The 22819-nt window shown below is 38.5% G+C and overlaps 1 protein-coding gene across 2 annotated transcripts in view; it reads right to left on the bottom strand.

Annotated features, from left to right (window-relative positions):
• Positions 1-21234, bottom strand: part of PSME4 (proteasome activator subunit 4) — a 100198-nt gene extending 78964 nt beyond the window's left edge. Inside the window, exons 1-3 of one of the 2 annotated variants that reach the window (XM_043603382.1) lie at positions 20963-21234; positions 1203-1343; positions 449-565 (exon numbers count right to left, since the gene is read on the bottom strand). In XM_043603382.1, the coding sequence (XP_043459317.1) occupies positions 449-565; positions 1203-1343; positions 20963-21204 (500 nt within the window). In that variant the 5' untranslated portion in view covers positions 21205-21234. The remainder of the gene's footprint in view (positions 1-448; positions 566-1202; positions 1344-20962) is intronic. The other variant, XM_043603381.1, reaches the window with a different exon arrangement.
• Positions 21235-22819: the final 1585 nt, after the last annotated feature.

The raw sequence follows: 22819 nt of genomic DNA on the forward strand, positions 1-22819 counted from the left end.
AGTCGTGCATCTGAATAGCTTACATTCACGAACAGTCACTGAAATTAATGGTTCTCTAATTGTGATGTGGGTGTCTCCTGGAATATACCAACCTCCTCTTCTCAAGGCATTTGTTTTATTTGCAGTATTAAAATACATGTGGATATATAATAAAGAATACCAAATGTGTATTACTTTCAATGACAAATTCAAGATTTCAAACAAAAATCTGTTTTCTTTGCTCAACATGGTAATATTAGTGATCAGATATCCTGGTGGGAAATTCATAACTGCAACTTCAGCTATAGTTTAAAGAAGGCAATAAATTGTTTTAGGAGTTAAGTTTCATAGTAATGAGCACATTGAAATGTGTATTTGCTTATCTCAAATAACCCAATTATTTATCAATTATGACCAAATCCTAAAAGGCGCAAGTGCTCCCAAAGAAGTACTTGAAGGAAATACTTACTTAGGAAACCAATTTAATCCCAGGTGCTCTGTCTTGGAATATAATATTCTTTCCACCATGTCATAAAGTGGTCTCCAAGGTAACTCCAAATCATCTCTTGAAAGAAGTTCCTTTTTCCTAATTAAAAAAAAAAAAGTAAACATATATGCATATATTCACGTGCAGTTGTTTGTATATTACCGCTACCACACAAGGACGACAGTTGTTAAATGTTGCTGTCATCCTGGTGGGCCTTGCTTTTCCCCATCCATGGCAACTCATTGGTAGAACGCACCAGTAGGAAGAACAATGCACCAGATTCTTACTGCTGCTCACATCTCAAAGAGCACCAGGTAAAAAGGGGCATTTACATTTGTGCCACCATTATTGCCAATGAATTTCTTATTTTTCCATGTCATTGATGGAGTACTTAATGTTTCCAGCATTGTTCTGGATTTCCAGGAATAAGAAAAGAATAAATGATCCATGTCTTCTCAAGGATCTTACAACATATATAAGAGAACTAGTTTAAACAAACATTAGGTAACATATAGTTCAGTGTCTGCGACAAAACAGAAGGCTTCATCGAGGAGATGGAATTTTAATTAATTAACACATATAGCTTAAACTTATGATAGAGTTTTCTGCAATCTTTTTGTTAACTGGAAATTTGGGACTTGGGTCTTCTTACCAAAGAACACTTAGCTCTCATTCCCTAAAACCTTGAAGAAACAAACCAAAAAATGTTAGCAGAAATCACAGGAAATTTACTTACTTTAACAAGTTGATCAAGAGACGGGCAAATCCCTGCATCATGCTGATTTCCAGTTTTGGAATTGATACCAGCTCATACAATAACTTGATAAAAAGAACATGATCTTCTTTGCTAAATTTTCTCCCATAAAGTCGAATATATCTGCAAAAAAAAAAAAAATCAATACAGCCTTCAAAAAGAAGTATGGTGACACATCCATATTCACAGTAGCATTTTTCATAATAGTCAAAGTGTAGAAACAATGTAAATGTCCACTGATGGATGAATAAATAAGGATAATGTGGAATACACACGCGTACACACACAATGGATTATAAAGCCTTTTAAAAAGAGATTTCTGTCATATGCTACAACATGGAGGAACCTTGAGGACATTATGCTAAGTAAAATTAGCCAATCATAAAAGACAAACACTGCATGATTCCACATATATGCAGTATCTAAAACAATGAAACTCACTGAAACAAACAGAATGGTAGTTGCCAGGAACAAGTGGAGGTGGGGCACACAGGGAAATGGAGTTATTCAGCGGGTACAGGAGACATGATGAAAAAGTTCTGGAGATCCGTTGTACAACAACGTACATATAGTTAATGAAACTGTACTATATACTTAAAAACTGTTAAGAGGATAAAATTATTGCTTTTTGCCACAATAAAGAAAATATGTGGGGCGCCTGGGTGGCTCAGCCAGTTAAACGTTCGACTTTGGCTCAGTTCATGATCTCATAGTTTGTGGGTTCAAGCCCTGTGTTGGGCTCTGTGCTGACAGTGCAGACCTGTTTGGGATTCTCTCTTTCCCTCTCTATGCCCCTCCTAGACTCAGACTTTCGCTCTCAAAATAAACTTAAAAAAAAAAAAAAATATATATATATATATATATATATAGTGATACCTTAATTTCAAATGTCCTTGATGTTAAGCATTTTATACTTACTGCTATGTAGGAAGAATTATTCTGTATTTAATTAAGAGACTACCCAATAATAATTAACAAAAGGCTTATAATGATAACTGAATTCTCATCAACATTCAATGACCAATTAAAAACACTGCTGTCTTATTGTTGTTTGTTCTTAACTGGCCTGTGATCATAAGTAACCTTGAAAGGAGCTTCTCTGTCCCCTTCCCTTTATTAAGCAAGGGCACATTCAAGAGAATCATCAGTTTATAACTCCTAAAAGTATTTAAAAGCAGCATATCACAATATAAAAAATAGAACAAGAGAGTACAGATAATAGAAGTTTACTGTTTAACCACAGAATCTTTGAAGAATACATAATAGTTTGCTTAGAATCCTGTAACAATACAGCAAGTTACATAACTTACACTATGTGTTCCTGAGTTAACTCATAATTATAATAAAATTAAGTTACTACCCAAAATAATACAGTATTTTACCTCAAAGTTACACATTTTCAGTACTTTTAACTTTAGGGAACCAAGGCCATCAAAAGCATCAACTACAAGCAAATTTAAGGAAAAAGCATCCCCAAAAGGAAGGATGACTACAGAATATTTTAGGGATGCCTAAGTAACAAAAACTTAAGTAATCAAAAACTTACTTAGAACAAATGACTGGACACTTAAAAATCCTAAAATCCTTTGAGGAAGACCACTTGACAGACAAATATATAAATGAACAGAAAACATGACATTAATACTCCTTATATGATCTCTAGCACTTCTCTGATAGCTAAGATCAAATTGAACTTACACTTAACTTCTAAAATTAGGCTATCTAGGGAAGGAAAAATAAGATAAAAACAGGGAGGAAAACCATAATAGACTCTTAAATACAGAAAACTAGGGTTGCTGGAGGGAAGAGGAGTGGGTTGATGGCCTAAATGGATGATAGGTACTAAGGAGGGAACTTGTTGGGATGAGCACTGAGTGTTATATGTAAGTGATGAATCACTAAATTTTATTCCTGAAATCATTATTATGCCTTATGTCAACTAACTTGGATTTAAATAAAATTTAATATATAAAATAAAATAAAATAAAATAAAGTAAAATATCTAACTGCTTTTCTCTCCCAGAAATTCCTCAAAATTCTTGGTCCACTAAAAACACACTTTTTCATTTTCTCAGACTATTGTGTATTTATTTATTCATTCAGCTCTTTTCTGTTGTTTCAAGGTATAATCCCGTGATTTCACCTTAGTACTCTGTTGATCAGATAGTATGGGACGCAGAGCAATGAGACCTGAGATACTGTTTTGCCTCTACCAGTAATTACTGTGCAAGTTTCTTAACCACACTGGACTGGTAAACAGATTAGTAAAGGCAATATCTAAAAACCCTAAGCCTGGGGCTACCTGAGATACTTCAAAGCTGAATAAACATGGTATAACCTCCTGCAGCCTCCCTCAATGTCACTTTAAATTTTGGAGTGAAAGGTACAATCAATTAAATGCTACTTTCAAATGAAAGCTATATTCCTAAATATATTCCTAAAGCAGCACACACAGAAGAGTTCAAAGACGTCCCTTGCTTTCAGTGGCTACTTCAGGTCTGGCCAGAACGCTAGATACCCCTGAGGTCCTGCATTCACTCACCTCTGAGGCTAGGATACTTCTGTGGAAAAATTGGGAAATACTGCCCTAAGTCACTGAAAGAAGTTAGCTACAGCCCACTGCATTTACCGCAGTAGAAAGACAACTATGTGCTTATTAACATTAGGAACGTAAAATTCAGAGCCCCAAATTCAATATGCTGAAAAGAGACAAACAGGGGGATTCCTAGAGGAGGTAGAACTGCTGACAAAACGAGAGATGTTAGGGGGATTACTCAGAAAGAAACCTTTTATTTTCTCTGTCAACCAGGAAATAGTTCTTGTCAGCCAGAAAATGGTTCTTGTCTCAGCATTTTTCAAAATGCAGTCCAAGAAAATTTCTTCTGAAGAACACAAGAAGTACTACATGAAAATTAATAACTGGCATTCATTAAAATTGAGAAATTCTATTCACAATAAAACACTACTAAAAGTGAAAAGCCCAATGAAATATTTGGAATACATACATCTGACGAAGTATTCATATCCAAATTATATAAGAACTCCTTCAAATCAGAAAGAAAAAGACACAACCCAATAAAAAAGGCAGAAGACTCGGGTAGGCGCTTCCCAGAAGACAACATCCAGACGACTAATAAGCAAATGTAAAGGTACTCAACACCCTTACTCCTCAGTAAAAGCAAATTAAAACCACAGTAAGGTACCACTACACCCACCAGACTGGCTAAAATTAAAAAGCCTAATAATATCTGGTTTGGGTGAGAATGTGGAACAACCGGACCTTTCATATGTTACTGGTGGGTGTATAAAATGGTACAGCCACCCCCAAAAAATTGCCTGACATTACTTAGTTTTCTTACACATTAGATTGTTTAAAATACATACTCCTGACTTCCATCTTAAATCTAGTCCATTAAATATACAGGAGTGTGAAATGCAATAAAACTGTAAGAAAAAAAGAAAAAAAAAAGGAAAGGAAATTTAGTTGGTTTTTCTGTGTATTTATGTTCAAAAATCCTACTTTAGACCATATTAAGAGATGGTCTATTCTTTTTCCAATTAATTTTCACATTAAATTTTAGAACTAAAAATTACTATTAGATGTCTCAAAATAGTTGAAAACCTTGGTAACAGTCAAGATTGATCTTTTGAACAGAATATTTTTTAAACTATCCAGAATATACAGATGACAAGTCATTATGTTCTACCCTCTCACAGTGGGGGGGGGGGGGACAGTTAAAGATAATACAAAAGTACTTCAAATTTTTTCTTTTTTTTTTTTTAGAGAGAATGTGTAAGCAGGGGAGAGGGGTGGGGGAGGGAAAGAATCTTAAGCAGGCTCCATGCTCAGTGCAGAGCCTGACACAGGGCTCAATCCCAGGACCCTGGGATTGTGACCTAAGCCAAAATCAAGAGTCAGCTGCTCAACAGACTAAGCTACTGAGGTACCCCACAAACACATTTTTTAACTGCTTCCTCCTCACAATCTTATAGTGCATTAATCAAATGCTTTAATTTTTAATCTTGAGTAAAGAAAGACAGCAGCATACCAGGAAGAGTAATTAATAAGATGTTCAATACTATCAAAGTTTTTTTCTACTATACATCCTGAAGATAGTATAAATATAAAATTATACATTATTGAAATGAACTAAGATTCAGAGGTTGCTAGAAGCTAAAAATACTCATTTTCAATACAAGTTTTGTCATTCACTAGTTATTTTTCTTCAAGGCAATCACTGGGTTTCTAATGTTCTAACTACATCTACCTATCAAGTGAAATTAACATCATTTCAGAGCAACATTAAGACTATTTGTAATTATAGGGACATCTGGGTGGCTCAGTTGGTTAAGCGGTCGACATCAGCTCAGGTCATGATCTCACAGCTCATGAGTGTGAGCCCTGCATCAGGCTCTGTGCTGACAGCTCAGAGCCTGGAGCCTGCATTGGATTCTGTGTCTCCCTCTCTCTCTGTCCCTCCCCCACTTGTGCTCTGTTTCTCTCTCTCTCAAAAATAAATAAACGTTAAAAAATTTTTTTTAAAAAAGACTATTTGTAATTATAAAACACGTGAGACATTCAGCAATAACATTTAACCTTAAATAAATGCTTTATTTCAGGAAGTCCTCCTCAAAAGGCAAAAAATGGAATTTTAACTTTAAAATTTAAAGGCCAGAGTTTAACTATGTTCATTTAGAACACTTAAAAGTATTTATGGATGACTTTTTAAAAATCCTACATCTATCCTAAGCAATATATCCTAGCAATATATCCTAAGTAAAAATCCAGAATATCACAGTCAAAATACCAAAGTTTTTCTATGTACACCTGCAATAATCTTCCTGGAAAAAAAACCCCAAAACTGGAAATCCAACATAAGAGAACAGTTTGTTAAATTTAGTGGATGTGAAATGAAATGTCATATAAAAAAAGCAGGATACAAAATACATATGAATACAACTAAATAAAAACATATAATCATACGTTAAGATGAAAAGATAAACACTATAACATGTTACCTCTGAGTGGTACAACTGAGTGGTTTTCATGTTCTTCTATATACCTTTGTTTATTCAAACTTTATAAAATAAAAAGGCATTATTTTTATAATTAACATGTCAAAACATTTCATATCAAATTCCTGTTATAAAATACAATGTTTAAAATCAGGCAATCAATATTTCTGCATTTCTACATTTCTCTTAATAAAAACAGCCCTCTTATCAAAGACTTAATATTAAAGTCCTACTGAAAATTTTTTTTAATGTTTGTTTATTTTTGAGAGAGACAAAGTATGAGCTGGGGAGGGGCAGAGAGAGAGGGAGACAAAGAATCAGAAGCAGGCTCCAGGCTCTGAGCTGTCAGCATAGATGCGGGACAGGAACTCAAATGGTGCAATCATGACCTGAGGCGAAGTCGGATGCCTAACCCAGGTGCCCCTTAAAGCCTTATCTAAAAGAGAACAGAAGTCAAATTGTACAGTTCTCAATAGCCAAAAAATGACACCAGAGAGCATGAATCAGGATAATTAACTACCATGAATGTTTAAATATAATGATACTAAAAATATAAATACAAACAAAAGAAAACTCAGAGCATTTGAAGAATGCTAGGGAACAAAATCATTATCTTAAAAGCTGGTAAATGAAGAGAACCAATGTCACATTTATCCTGGTTCCTATAGGAATTGCACCGCAGGGTAAACAATAGTTCAGGGGGAAAAGTTCTTTTGAGAAATTCAGCTAATAAGCATTTTGCATTCTTTAAAGAATGTAGGATGGTTACTAACATCACAAAAAGAAAACCAGGGATTATGCATCTCCTGAAAAAAGTATACAATACACTTACTACCTAGTCTTGAAGAGGAAAATAAAACTTTAAGTGCTGAAGAGCAGTAACAAAATCAATGACTGGATGTCTTTAACATTTCAATCAGACTTTGAATGTAATTAAAATCATGTAATTAATAAAGCTGACTTTTAAAGACAAATAAAAATTGTGAGATTACAGAAACTGTGCCCTCTTTTCCCTCTCTGTGGAACACTTATAGAACTGGTCATAAACTAGGCCACAAAGAAAAACTCACTTAATTCTAATATGGACATTATTCTGGCCAAATAGTCTGATTATAATAAAATATAAATTAGAAAATACTAGCAAAGTGTTTGAAACCAAATTACTTAAAAACACGCAGTCTTAAAGGTTAATATCAGACTTGAGGCATGCTGCCCCCTCTAAGAGGCGCTTCCTTTAAAAGCAAAAACCTTTTTTTTTTCTTTTTGCAAAAAACCACCTTTAAAAGTCTAAAACATTTAAAACCAGACAGATTCAGGGCAATAATCACTATTCTTACTATTATTATTTAGCATTATTCTGAATGTAGAGATTAAAAAAGTAACCTAGGAAACACAAATGGGGCAAATGTTTCAGGAACAGTAGAAGAGGATATTGTCAATACTAGGATTTTCCCCAAGACATCCAAAACTAGCAACAAAAAACTACTCTTACACTACATAAGAAAATCCACAGAATATGTCTTTTGAAATCAGTAGCCTTCCTGTATGGCACCCAGATTAAAAATAATGATGAATGAAGGAAAACTGTTCCATTCTCATAATATCAACAAAAAGATTCATTAGAAATTTCTCTAAAAGAAATGTGCAAGAAGTACATTCTAAAACTATAAAACTGTACTAAAATGCAAAATATCTGAATAAATGGTGACACATAAGAATTTTCTAAACTATGTCTTAATACCCGACAGCTAGGACTAACTGACAAGTATTTTAAAGCAAATAAAATAACCAGGACCAATGAAATACCTGAAACATTCTTCCCTCTAACCAGAAAACAAAATAATACAAAAAAACCCAACCTCCCTCCCCACTTTACTATCTTCTGTTCCTAAGACAGCATCAAATTGAAAAAATAAAAAATAAAAAAGGCAAAATTTGCAGAGAACACTAGAGGATCAGGAATTTATTACTCTGACTTTATTCCAGGACTAAGTCTGTCATCATTACGTATAATATTAAAAATGCAGATATAGCTTCTCATTGGTAGGAACAGTGAGTGAACAGAAAAAATAAGGAGTTTTCTCAGAAATCCACCTCTCCTTCTCTTTTCACTCAACTACCCATGTATTCAAAAAGCATTTCTAGAGCAAAAGACATACACAGGACAAGAATATGATTCATATACTTTGTTCCTTTACACTATGAACTCACAATCAGATGTGAGGAAACACATACTGGAAAACTATACAGAAGGGGGGGATAAATGAAGTAGTATTAGAGTTTTGTGATTTTTTTTTTTTAAGCTAATGTTTCATCACATGTAAATGACCACGGATGTGAATCTTCAAAGATTAGAAAGCTGTCATCACTGTAAATAAGCAACCCAAGGTCAAGAAAATCTGAGCATTTGGGGAAAGAGGCAGGAAGAGGCACAGGAGATGGCTCTAGGGAGAGGAACAGAGCCAAGAACAGCATACTGTGGCAAAAAGACACAACCAAGAGAAATGTTCCTTATTCTCCCATTTCACTTCCAGAGAGGTCAAGCTGAGGATCAAGAAAAGGGATACACTATCAGAAACAAACAACAATAAAGGATATCAATTCCAAGTGTCTGCTGATAAGGAAGAAAAGCAAATTAGGTGTTATCTAAAGTAGAGAATACCTTACATTTCCATGCTCTAGATTGCTTTGCAACTCCCAACATTATTATCTACTCTGAATAGACAGAATAGTTACTGATTTCAACACAGTAGCCAAGCCAGCAGGCGCAGCGTGATTTTACAAGTTTGCAGAGAATTCAAACTGCTCCAGGTCTGTCCCTAGGGCAAGTCATTTAATTCCTGTATTAGTAAAACCTGGATTTCCTCACAAGGCTATGGTGATAGGTAATTGATTAATGTACAAGGAAGTCATTCTGACTTAACTGAACTACAATGGGGACCCAGGTACCAGTTGTTCTACATTTGAGAACCACTCACTGCACCTTAGCAGACTGACTGGAGCACAATGTATGGCTTAAAATATATTTAAATCATTAAAAACATAATACTAATATAATCTGTTTCAATTAACGAGGCTACATACATCTTAGGATATTTGTTTACTACATAATTATTTGTTCATATTCAAAGGATAGCCTGTCTATCCTTTAAGACTTCTTTTCATGAAGTGCTCCTTCATTCCCAAAATGCTCTCTGTTCTCTGTCCCTTAATAGCTTGTACCAAACCTATTTTCCACATTTTACTTCTTAGAGTAGTTACATATGTTTCTTTATTCATTATTGTATTTCTGGCTCCTATACATATATCATATATAACCTTCAACTCTAACCAAAGAATGAAACAAGACAGACATTCTGAAAAACATTTCTTTGACTCAAGATATGAATATATCTTGAGAAATATACTGGCTTATGTAACTAAAACAGCTCACTAGAGCTAACCTATTTTTGAAAAGAAAAAATACACTTCAAACAATAAATATTTTACCTAATTAAGCAAAATGACTTTGAAACATTGAGTAGGTTTCCAAAACACACTAAAAAACAGGCCCATTATCTTTACCAAGTATAGTACTTCTGATGGATGGAAGGTTTTAAATGGACAAGAAAAGCTGAAGTATACACTTCTCTTTATCCCCATCTATACGCCAGGCTAAACAATAGTCACTGAAGTTTCAGCAGATTGTATTTCGCAGTTATATTCTTTATGATATATTAAAATTGACAACTTCTGGAATAATATAGTCATCCACTATTAATACCTAATAATGATGCCTCTATTCTTTTCCCAGTTGCTTCTCTCTGGAGGCATGGATAAGGAGCATTCATATGTTGAAAGACTTTATTGAACATTTAAGAGCCAGACATGGCAACAGGGAATGGAAACATTAAAGTAACAAATGGTCTTGGAGCATACAGCCTAGAAGGAGACAGATAACTGATTATTTCAATACGATGCTCTGAATATAGACTTTACCAGTCATATGGTTAATTTGCTCCTATCTCTGTTCCCCCACATTAAAAAGCTTTTTCAGAATTCCTCCTTATCTAACCAAATCCCACCTCAATGTTCAGGTGCACTTCCCCTTTCCCAGGTATACAGCCTGGGGGTTTCTTTCCTCTAGAACACAGGGTTAAGAGCAAGAGCCCTGTGGTCTTCAGGCAAACCAGCCAATATATTACCTCACTAAGCCTCATTTCTTCAAAGGTAAAACTGGGGTAACAAACATACCTACAATTCATAGGGTTGTTTGTGAAAATTAAATGAAAAAATGAATGTAAAGTTATTAGCATAGTGCTGGCACGTTCTGAGGCCTCAATATATGATAGGTAGTATCTGTACCTCTCATTCAACAATCTATTAATTAATGCTCTCTTGTAAGATCCCTCAGTTTAATTTTTGAACTGTTGTAACTTTCCATTTCTTCCCTTATACCTTTATAGCTCAAGGCGTAGTTGTTGATGATACGACCTGAATCACAGAAAGAAACCTGTAAAATTAATAGCTTTCATATTTTGGGGGCCACAACCTGCCATCACCTATAATCCATGATATACACGTAAACATATATATAACAAATTAAGGTCATGAACATTCATCTTTATTCCTCTAAATTTACACTAATAATTCTAAAGCAGTTCACTAGAAAAGAAACAAAACGGCCCAAAACAACAACAAAAAAACAAAAAACTGGTAAGACCTAAATTGATTTCACAATTCTATGGTTATAACCCACAAGTGAAAAATTCTCTATAAGCATTAATAAATCAAAATGTAGATTTAAAAAATTGTGATACCATACAAACTAAAAAAAAGTCCACAAAGTGAAAACCTTTTAAGATATTTGTTTATGTAATTATAATTTAAAAAGAACTATCACATTTTAAATCATTCCTGAATTTGTTAAATAACTTTTTTCCTGCCATACACAAAATAGGGACCTCTGCTTGACACATGTTGACAGAAATTTGACAATATCTTACTTATTGGTATCTCTGGAAGTAACCCATTTTCCCTCAAAAGAGAAACTTTCTGACTAAACTCTTCAGGAATCTGGGGTGCCTGGGTGGCTGAGTTAACTGAGCAACCGACTCCTGATTTCAGCTCAGGTCAAGATCCCAGGGTCGTGGGATCACACCCCACATCGGGCTTCAAGCTGAGCGTGAAACTAAGATTCTCTCTCCCCCCCCTCAGACCCTCTCCCCCACTTGTGCACGCTCTCTCTCTAAAAAAATTAAAAACATAAAAAACACTCTTTAGGAATCAGCCTAAAATATAAACACTCAACTGCAAAAGCTTGCGTTCATAAAATTTCTTACTCTAAAAACTTCTACTCTATTCTTGGCTTAAAAAAAAATTTGTCAGGGGCATCTGGGTGGCTCAGTCAACTGGGTGGCCGACTTCAGCTCAGGTCATTATCTCACGCTTTGTGGGTTCAAGCCCCACATGGAGCTCTATGCTGACAGCTCAGAACCTGGAGCCTGCTTCAGATTCTGTGACACTCTCTCTCTCTCTGCCCCATACCATGTTCGTGCTCTGTCTCCCTCTCAGAAATCAATAAACATTAAAAAAAATTTTTTTAGGGGCACCTGGGTGGCTCAGTCGGCTAAGCGTCCGACTTCAGCTCAGCTCATGATCTCGCAGTTCGTGGGTTTGAGCCCCGCGTCGGGCTCTGTGCTGACAGCTCAGAGCCTGGAGCCTGTTTCATATTCTGTGTCTCCTTCTCTCTCTGACCCTCCTCCATTCATGCTCTATCTCTCTCTGTCTCAAAAATAAATAAACGTTAAAAAAAACAAATTAAAAAAAAATTTTTTTAAAGAAATTTGTCAGAAAACGAGATGAAATATCTATGCTGAAAAGCCCCAAAATGTTTTAGTAAACATTCCATTTAGAGTGTCTACCATTAGGAGATTATAAACCATTTTTTAATAAATTTTTTTTAATGTTTATTTTTTTTTCTGAGAGAGAGAGAGGGCGCGTGTGTGCACATGAGCGGAGGAGGGGCAGAGAGACAGGGAGACACAGAATTCAAAGCAGGCTCCAGGCTCTGAGCTGTCAGCACAGAGCCCAACATGGGGCTCAAACTCACGGACTGTGAGATCATGACCTGAGCCAAAGTCGGACATGTAACCGACTGAGCCACCCAGGTGCCTCTAAACCATTTTTTAATAATTCTTAAGTAATTTCTGCCTTATTTGAACTACAATACTATTCTCAAACCCATTTCATAGCTGCAATGGTGTTAGTTTTTTCTTGGTAAGGGAAAAGGTCTTTAGTATATTTCAAATTTTTTTTTTAAGTTTTTATTTATTTATTTTTAGTAATCTCTACCCCTAATGTAGGGCTTGAACTTACAACCCTGAGATCAGGAGTAGCATGCTCTTCCAACTGAGCCAGCCAGGGGCCCCTTCACTATATTTTTAAACTCTAAAGTTTAGGTTCTATATATTTTTTTAAATGTGTATTTATTTATTTTGAAAGAGAGAGGGCGAGCATGAGCAGAGGAGGGACAGAGGGACAGGGAGGGAGAGAGAGAGAGAGAGAGAGAGAGAGAGAGAGAGAATGAATCCCAGGCAGGCTCCACACTGTCAGTGCAAAGTCTGACATGAGACTCAATTTCACAAACTGTGAGATCATGACCTCAGCTAAAACCAAGAGTTGGAAACTTAACCAACTGAGCCACCCAGGTACCCAGTTAGGGTCTATGTATTCTGAAAAAAAGTCACACCAGCCTAAAAGGTGATTACCATTACCCAAAACTATGGTTCACCTATCAAAAAACTGTATTACTGTACCCTAAATTATTTTATACTAAATGTATTTTTTTTTAATTTTTTTTTTCAACGTTTATTTATTTTTGGAACAGAGAGAGACAGAGCATGAACAGGGGAGGGGCAGAGAGAGAGGGAGACACAGAATCGGAAACAGGCTCCAGGCTCTGAGCCATCAGCCCAGAGCCCGACGCGGGGCTCGAACTCACGGACCGCGAGATCGTGACCTGGCTGAAGTCGGACGCTTAACCGACTGTGCCACCCAGGCGCCCCTATATTTTTTAAGATTCTATTTTTTAATGTAATTTTTGAGAAAATGCATGCATGTGTGCATCAGCGGAGAGGGGCAGAGAGAGAGGGGAGACAGAGGATCCAAAGCTGGCTCTGCGCTGACAGCAGAGAGCCTGAGGTGGGGCTCAAACCTGCGAACCATGAGAACATGGCCTGAGCTGAAATTGGGTGCTTAACCAACTGAGCCACCCAGGTACCCCAATATTTTATTTTTTTAAGTAATCTCCACACCCAACGCAGGGTTCAAACTCACAATCCCAAGCTCAAGAGTCTCATGCTTTACTGGCTGAGCCAGCCAGGTGCCCCTTAATACTAAATATTCAGGCATAAAAATTATTATAGATTTATTTTTATTTTTATTATTATTTTTCCTAATGTTTACTTTTGAGAGAAAGAGTATGCACAAGCAGAGGATGGGACAGAAAAAGAGAGGGAGACACAGAATCCAGAGCAGGCTCCAGGCTCTGAGCTGTCAGTGCAGAGCCTAACATGGGGCTCAAACCCACAAACCATTAGATCATGACCTGAGCCGAAGTTGGACACTCAACTGACTGAGCCACCCAGGCGCCCCTAGATTTATTTTTATTTTTATTTTTATTTTATTTTTTTTTTCAACGTTTATTTATTTTTGGGACAGAGAGAGACAGAGCATGAACGAGGGAGGGGCAGAGAGAGGGAGTCACAGAATCGGAAACAGGCTCCAGGCTCCGAGCCATCAGCCCAGAGCCCGACGCGGGGCTCGAACTCACGGACCGCGAGATCGTGACCTGGCTGAAGTCGGACGCTTAACCGACTGCGCCACCCAGGCGCCCCTAGATTTATTTTTAAATGAAAGTCTCAAACTCACCGATGAAACCTATTCTCCCCGACCCCCACTTTGGATTATGAAACACACCATTCTTTTATTTAACCAAAATGCTCCTTTCCTCCACTTCTTTTATTAAATATATACTACTTTCTTTTGAATAGAGTATTAAAATAGACCTCATCCCAGGTTTGTTTTCTCCATTTGACTGTAAAAAGTTTCGTAGAATTTCATAATGCTTTAGTTTACAAAGAATAAAAAAGTAAATTATAATATTATTGAGTACCTATGAATGTATACACTGCAGTACTAAATGCTGGGAGTGGAGGAAAGGTGTTAAGCATGGAGGACATTGACCTCCAGAAAGCTCACAGTAGAGGGAAAATATGCACACAGACTACAAAAGCATGAACAAGGGATCAAGAGGGAGTGTGCTAAAAGGGAAGAAATGCTGAGTGTAGGCCGAATATGGAAGTAGCCAACCTCAAGATTCCAAATGGGAATGAATATTTATAGTATGTGCTTTTAACATTCCACTGGCTGTGTCAATGAATATAAAGGTTTTGTTGTTGTTGTTTGCTTGCTGTTGCTTTTATTACCATGTTCTCAGCTTGCCATTCATACTGTATGAGATTTTGATCTAATTTTCTACAAAGGTTAGAGAGAAACACAGATTTGGATTTTGTACAAAAAAGATGTACAGTGAGAGGAAGATTCACTACAAATGAGCCTCATTTAACAGAAAAATTAACTCCCAGGTTCCACAATGAGAAAACTGGTTTGGAGGTTGTGCCCTTATTTACCACTAAATAAATAAGCACCCCTTAAAAACAAACAAGTCGCCTCCATTTCACTTAAGAACATGTCTTTCTAAGACAATTTTATAACACTGCAGCGAGACGACTTAGGAAAATTGTTTAAAAAAAATTTTTTTTAATCTTCATTTATTTTTGAGAGAGAGACAGAGACAGAGACAGAGTGTGAGCAGGGGAGGGGCAGAGGGAGAAGGAGAGGGAGACAAAGAATTCGAAGCAGGCTCCAGGCTCTGAGGAGCCTGACGTGGGGCTGGAACTCCCGAAACCTGAGTTCACAACCTGAGCCAAAGTCAGCTGCTCAACCGATTGAGCCACCAAGGGGGCCCTGGGAAAATTATTTTTAAATGATACATTCAGATTTCTGAAGAACAATGAATGGTTCTGTTTTACTAGATTTTTTTTTTTTTTTTCCTAACTGCGCTTCTCAGTACCTCCATTTAGGGCATTAAAACATAAGATTTTTTTTTAAGTAATGCACATAGAATTCCTATTTTCTTCCCCCAAATTTGTTGACGGAGCTACACCTTGCCTAGGCTGTCCTTAACGAACAAAAATGTGTGCTAAGAAAAAGAGCACACTGGAACTTCCCAAGAGGGCAGAAATCTTTCACTCACTAACATATCCCAAGTGCCAAAAACAGTGCCTGGCCCACAAAGAGCACTCAGGAAAATAACTTGTTCAAAGATTCCTGCTTCTACTACTTTACATCAAACTATGTATTAGCTAATAAGAACCTCAGTGTCTTTGTTTTTAAAAGGGAGATAATTCAAGGGAGTCCTTGTTGCTCCAGGGTTGATTCTATGCCTTAGAAGTTAAGATGTCATAATACACAAATGTTCATTAATAAGCTGTATTTTAAATTTCTGTCCATGGGGTCTATTTGCAATAAGCCTTAGACAAAACAATCCAAATGGAAACTCACAAGTAAAATCACAAATTTTGCAAAGTAGAACTTCATGAGGTTGACCAAAGTGATAATGGATCATCATTCATGTTTTTAGCTTAGATAATGGCATCGGTATTGACTTTTTTGGTTTAACCCCTTTTCCCTTAGAGATACATCCTGCAAGCACTTATGAATGAAGTAATATGTTCAAAAATAATGGGGGTGAGTGGGCATGGAAGGAACATGATTGGCCATGAGTTGATAACTGGAAGATGGGTTAGAGAACTATTCAAATCACATTTATTGACAAATGAGATTCTGGCAATAACATCCTGTTAACTAGAGGAGAAAAAACTGACGAAGTGTTTTAAAAGAATGAGTAAGAGAGGTCCTTGAGGGGCACCTGATTGGCTCAGTCAGTAGAGGATGTGCCTCTTAATCTCAGGGTCATGAGCTCAGACCCAACATTGGGCATGGAGCCTACTTAGAAAGAAAGAAAGAAAGAAAGAAAGAAAGAAAGAAAGAAAGAAAGAAAGAAGAAAGAAAGAAAGCAAGCAAGCAAGCAAGCAAGCAAGCAAGCAACTAAAGAGGTATTTGAAAAATGGGAAGGGCTTCATATATATATGAACTTTGTGCTCAATTTTGCTTTGAACCTAAAACTGCTCTAAAAAAGTTTGTTCATTAAAAAAAAAAGGATAGTTTATTGCACTGTTACACAACTTTGTCAGAAAAATTCATATTCCCAAAATCACTTCATTCATTTACTTTGTCTTTCTATGGAAAATCAACTTTTAAATCAACTTTACAAAGAAACTTTGGTTCTTGTTCGGAGTGTTGTCACATAGTAACAATGGCAAACCTTTTCTACTACTTTCCCAACTGGTTTTCACTGATGAATGTGGTAATGTATCAAGACTTTAAGATTTTTTACTAAAAACAGGCACTTCTATTTATTGTGTACTTTACAATTTCAACACACAAACATTAGCTATCCTAAATAAGTTCATTGTGTTAATAGATAACTGAGATTCAGCAGTTAGCATTTTCCACTTTCTCCCTTAACAAAGAGATGATACAAATTTGGGTGCTCTTGTGGTCAGATTATTACTTTCCATAAAAGGAGTTCAGTGTATTTGATAATTCTTATCTTGACTAAACTTAGGTTTCCGGTGGTTATATAATCTAATTAAATACATTATGTGGTTTCAACTGGGATAATCCAATTCCTATTTTAGAAGCCTACATAATTAAACAAGGAAGTTACAGTTTAATTAGCAAATGAAATGATTTATCAATATAATAGTCATATCATAATAATAAAACAGCACAGAAGTTAACATTTCACTCTAACAACAAAAAAACCCACATTTAAATGTGGTGGGGGGGCGCCTGGGTGGCTCAGTTGATTAAGCATCTGACTTTGGCTCAGGTCATGATCTCAGGGTTCGTGAATTCGAGCCCCACGTCGGGCTCTGTGCTGACAGCTCAGAGCCTGGAGCCTGCTTTGGATTCTGTATCTCATCCTCTCTCTGCCCATCCCCTGCTCATGCTGTGTCTGTCTCTCTCTCTCAATAATAAATAATCGTTAAAAAAAAATTAAAAATAAAACATCTTCGTAAAAACATTTAAATGTCCTTCATAATACAGTAAGCCCACATCCTTCACGAGAATCAAAATTCTGATTGAAAAAAGCAAACACTAAAGAATTATATCCATAATGTAATTACAGGTAAACTTATAGGAAATAATAGCCCATTCACTTGTTTTCCTTCCTCTAGACCAACTTAAAGGAACACAGAGCTAGAAAGGCCCTTTAGCACTAACTCAGTGATTTTTGGATCCCTGAGCAGGCTTCAGGGGCTTCTATGGTCAGTGAAGTGTTAAAACGAAAAAAAATCATTGCAACTGCATTCTTCCCAAAGACCCCAACATTGTGTTTCTGATTCTGCTTTTATACAACAGTCCGTGGCTAAGTTTTAAGTTTGAAAAACCACTAAGAGTCTATCACACTTTCCAAGAGAACTCTAAAGCTTCAGAGAGGTTAAGAAAGACCAAAATGATAATGTTCATGGCAAGGCCAGGTAAAGAGAAACTGACATCTTCAAACTAGACCTCCACCGCCTCACGTGAAAGGTCCAAAGGACAAAGGAAGAAAAAGCAAGTTTCAAGATTACCTTTATTCAACTCCATCATGGGCCATACCAGTTATCCACCAATACCTTTCACTTAGTGTCCAGGAACAGTCTTTCCTGTGACCATTATTAGGTTTGAGCCTCTCTTCTCCAATTTGTTTTCTTGCTTCTTAAAAACTGTCCCTGTGATATTATGTCACACAATGTCTCTTTAACAGGCAGTTCTAATACTTTAACTTGTTCATGCAAGAGAGCTTGTATTTTATCACAGGCCAATTTTTAAAATACACAGAAATAACCTTTCTCACAGTGATACTACATAGACCCACAAGTCTTGAAATGGATGGAAACAGAATGACAATAAGTACTAAGGTGAGGTAAAAAGTAAAAAAAAAAAAAAAAAAAGGGAGCCTGAATATCCCCAAACCAGAACTCTATCCCACACAGACCTGTGATGCCCTGATTAGGGGTGTATACTTCTGGTCCGGGATCCAGTCCCAGTGCCTCTGAACAGCATTTACACTCTGGTCTTCTTTAGGAATGTGCTTGATCTATGCAACTATTCCCAGTGCTTTACAAGCTGCTCAAACAGTCCTTGCAGAAAGATACACATTGGCTTATTTGAGGCTCTACAGGATAAAAAATAAAATCATAAAATACCACACCAGGGCTGTCTCCCAGGAATTATTTAGTCCAACCCCTTCATTTTTCACAAGAATGCTAATATACATGAATTAAAGTCACTTTCCCACCGTCACAGAGCTACTACTGGTAGAAGTTAGATTTTGTTTTCATTACTACTTTCCATTCTTCTACAAAGTACTAAATATGATCACTGCTCAGCTAATTGCCAGCTATCATCACATGTTTTGGCATCATTTAGATGTAAACTTGTGCAACACAAGGCTTATTAAAAAACAACAAGTGCAACTATAAACAGGTCACCTTAACATGACTTAGGAGAAAAAAATACACCCAAGATCACAACATGTCCCACCAAGTTCAGAATGTCTCATACTGCAATCCTTAGAATCAGTTTGTTCCAAAATAAAATCCTCACAGCATTTCTTGCTAGTTACTTCGACATAAATGGTTTGAGTTTCATAGGCTAGTAAGCTTCATCAACTGCAATCTTGCCCTCAACACCAAGGACTGTCTCCACTGTATTTTTAGCCATTTCCAGATAAAAGCTACATACACATAATAAGCCAAAAATAATCAAACTCTAGGTGCTAATTTGCCAAGCTTAGTAATAAGTATGTCAGAAAACAATGCTTAACTATGCCTGTGAAGATTCTAGATTCAGAAATCCAAACCAGGTAAGCATTCACACATTGGTATATATTGTGCATCTAAAAGAAGCTGTGTCCCCCAAAATGGTTATTCTCTGGCAAATCTAATAAGAATGATTAAAATGGGGAATTACTGGAACCGACAAAGTATTTTTACTGTGCCTGAGTAAGACAAACACATAGAAGCTCACATGAAAAATCATTTGATTTCAATCAGTTATAAAACATAGAACATTGCTGTTTTGACCAGAAATGGTTCTTTTCCCTGTTGCATTTCTTTTTTCCCAGAGTCTCCTAAGAATCCTAAATACACAAACTTCTTTACACTCTCTTCAAGAGGAGAGCTGTTAACCTTGACATTTTATGGTCACTCTTTGAAAAGGGAAAAATTAAGTGTTTAAGTTTTGCTTTTTAATTAAAAAGGTAATTATTCCCACCACCACTGCGCCAAGTGGAGATGAGAAATTTGTCAGAGGCTCCCTAATAATTGGCAGATAAGAATCATCCTGTGAGGAAATGTAGACAAGACTATTGCATTACAAAACCCTGAGTCATCACCCAGTTCACTCAGCAGATTTGGGTAAACAGTGGATAAGTGACTTATGTCTTGTGTGTTTATCCATCCATACCCACATTCATGAACATACAATGTTACCAGATTTTGTGTACAGTTAACCAAACAAGATACAGCACAACTTTCTTAAAAAATTCTTCTCTCACAACGAAGATACCCATCTTGCAAATAAAGTGCCTAACCTTTCCCCCTCAGACCGTATTTTTATTTGCTGCCCCCCCCCCAATTTCAGTGGTACTATAGTTTAAGGAGAGTTTGTGCAAAAAAAAAAAAAAAAAAAAAAAAAAAAGAAAAGAAACAGTAATCAAACAATAACATAACTCCTGAAACTGATTTTTAGGTCATCTATATTCATCTGAGCGACTCAAAAATTAACGCAAGCCCTGTACTAATAACGCCCTGGACAATATGACAGCTCTCTTCTATTTTCCTTAGGGTCGCACATTTCCAAAGGAAATGTCACAACTGGAGAAACATACACTTTCCCGATGTTCTAAGACTCAACATTCTCAACATTAACTGTCTAGTATACAGCTCAAGAAAGCGCTAAGAGCTGATTTTGAACCAATCTATTCAATCAAACCCACAAAGACTGAGCAGGCCCAAAAAAGCAGAACCTACAAGTTCCCTACGGCCTCCTTCCCATTCAGAAAGTTACGAGACCTGAATTGAGGGCTATAAAGAGGCGGAGACCGTAGAGGAAGAACCGGAGGAAGCACCAGGAAAAGTCGAGTTACTCCCCCATAGACGAATCCTCTCCTCCCATATCCCCTATGCGCAAAGGTTCAGGACCCTTGGGGGATCCTTCATCTCTCCCTGAGGGCCTGGTGCCCTCCGGCTCCCCAAGATGCCGTAGGTCGCAAGACAACAACCTAAACCCTTGGGGAGAAGCAGCTAGGGAGGACGTACAAGGCTGGTGAGGACAGAGGAGGTCCCGCTGAAAAGTGGCAGGGAGCGGACTTGAGTGCTTCCCAGGCTTCCTGTAGCGATTCTCCGACTACTGCTCGGAGACCACCGGAGGGTCGAGTCGGGGCAGAGCTGTGTCCAGCGGTCCGGTGTGGACAAAGAGCCGCCGCTGCCCTTGCCCCGGACGCTTTCCCACTGAGCCTTTGCCCCCCTTTGCCCACGCACCCACCCTGCAGACCCGAACACACTTACGTGGAGAGTTTCCTGGTCCAGAAGAGGCCCCCGGGCCACAGCTCTTGGAGCTGCACGGCCCTGCCCAGGTTGCTTTTGATCTGGGCCAGCTGCAAGTCGGACTCGGCGTCCAGCCGCTCGGCATAGGGCAGCAGCTTGTTGTAGACGATCTCCTTCTGCGGGACGAAGCCCCGCGAGTCCGGGCCGGGACGCCCGCCGGGCTCCGGGGGATCCCCGCCGCCCGCCCGCTCGGCCGGCTCCATGAGCCTAGGGACACCCCCCCCACCCCCTCCCACCCTAACCCTCCCCGGCCCCCACCCCTCTCCGGGCTCCGCCTCCTCCGCGTCGTCGTCGCCCCGCGGCCGTCGGCAGCCCGTAGCCCTCGGCCCGACCGCTGGGCCCCCTGCGCTGGCCGGCGCGCTGCTGGTCCCCGCGCGATCCCAGTTCGTTGGCGGCGGCAGCGGCCGCTCTGCCCGCCCCGCACCGGCTCGGCTGGTGACGCTGCAGCAGCCGGGCCCGCAGGTTCCGGACGGGCCTCAAGTCACTTCCGGGGCGGGGCGGAGCGACGGCGTCGGAGGAGGTGGCGGCGGTGGTGGCGGCAGCGGGAGCCCGGCGGGCCGCGCCTTTCTCGCCGTGGGCCGGGCTCGGAGCCCCCACCCCCGGGCCTCACCGGCCGAGCGCGAGCCTGCCCCACCGGAAACACGAAGCCGAATTCCAGGCTATTGTCCTTCCTCGCCTGGGGTTGCGCGGTCCCTGTGGCTGTCCTCGGGAGCCCGTAGTCGCGGTGCTCTCCGCCAAGGCGGTGGGCCTAGTCCCCCACGCCGAGTGTGTGGAAAAACCTAGGTACTCTGTATCCATCTCACTTGTTAATTACAGATTTTTTTACTCTGTCTCATTTAAGTCCCCTCTTTCGGGTATTTTTTCTGGCCGCTCTCATTACAAAAAGGTGAATTGTTATTCAACAAATATTAATTGAACTGCTATTTTGTGTGTCAGCCGCTCCTTTTAGGCCCTTGAAATGGGAAGAGCACGTGATTTCTGCCCTCCAGGGTTTTACAATCTACCTGAGCTTTAGTCTAGGGAACGAGCAATTACAAGACAATAGTGTTAATTACTGGATAAGTACAGGATGCCTTGGGAACACCTAAAGAGAATTTCAAACTGTAGGGGTGTCAGGTAGTTTCCTAGAAGTGATAAAGTTGAGGTTTAAGGGGGTTGAGGGCAGAGTTGGTTAGGAAAAGGAGGAGAAGGTACAGCAACAGCTTAAGAGGCCACAAGCATGCACTCTAGGAATTCAAGGAAGTTCAGAATGGCTGCAGATTGCTTGCAAGAGGGGAGTGCAGGATTGAAACCTAGAAAAATGCTAGGGAGTTTTTAGAGCATTAATCCTAAAAGCAACAAAAACTCTGAAACATTTTAAGCATAGGAGTGGTGTGATATAACTTACAGTTTCCAAGAATCATTCTGGCTTTATGTGGAGAATGGATTAAAATAGACACCACTGGAAACTGGAGGAACTCTTAAGAAGTTGTGACATAATGATGTCCTGGATGTCAGTGGAATGATTTGAGAGCTACTGCAGCAAGTAAAATGGCCTGGACTTGGTAGCTGACTGAATATGAAGAGTGAAACAATGGGAAGAGACAGGATGATTTCAGATTTGTGGTTTGGGAAGATGGATAGTAAACTCCTTCACTGAGATGGAGAACACAACAGAAACAGATTTGGAGACAGAATGCCTAAGAGATGGAAAAGTACTTTGATGTATGGATCAAGGGGATGATCTAAACTGAAATATTGATTAGCATATAGGTAGGACTGAAGGGAATGAGACAGAGACTTACTAACAGATAACAGGCATATTAAGAATTTTAAGAG

This window comes from Prionailurus bengalensis, chromosome A3 (genome assembly GCF_016509475.1).
Source record: "Prionailurus bengalensis isolate Pbe53 chromosome A3, Fcat_Pben_1.1_paternal_pri, whole genome shotgun sequence".
NCBI lineage: Eukaryota > Metazoa > Chordata > Mammalia > Carnivora > Felidae > Prionailurus > Prionailurus bengalensis.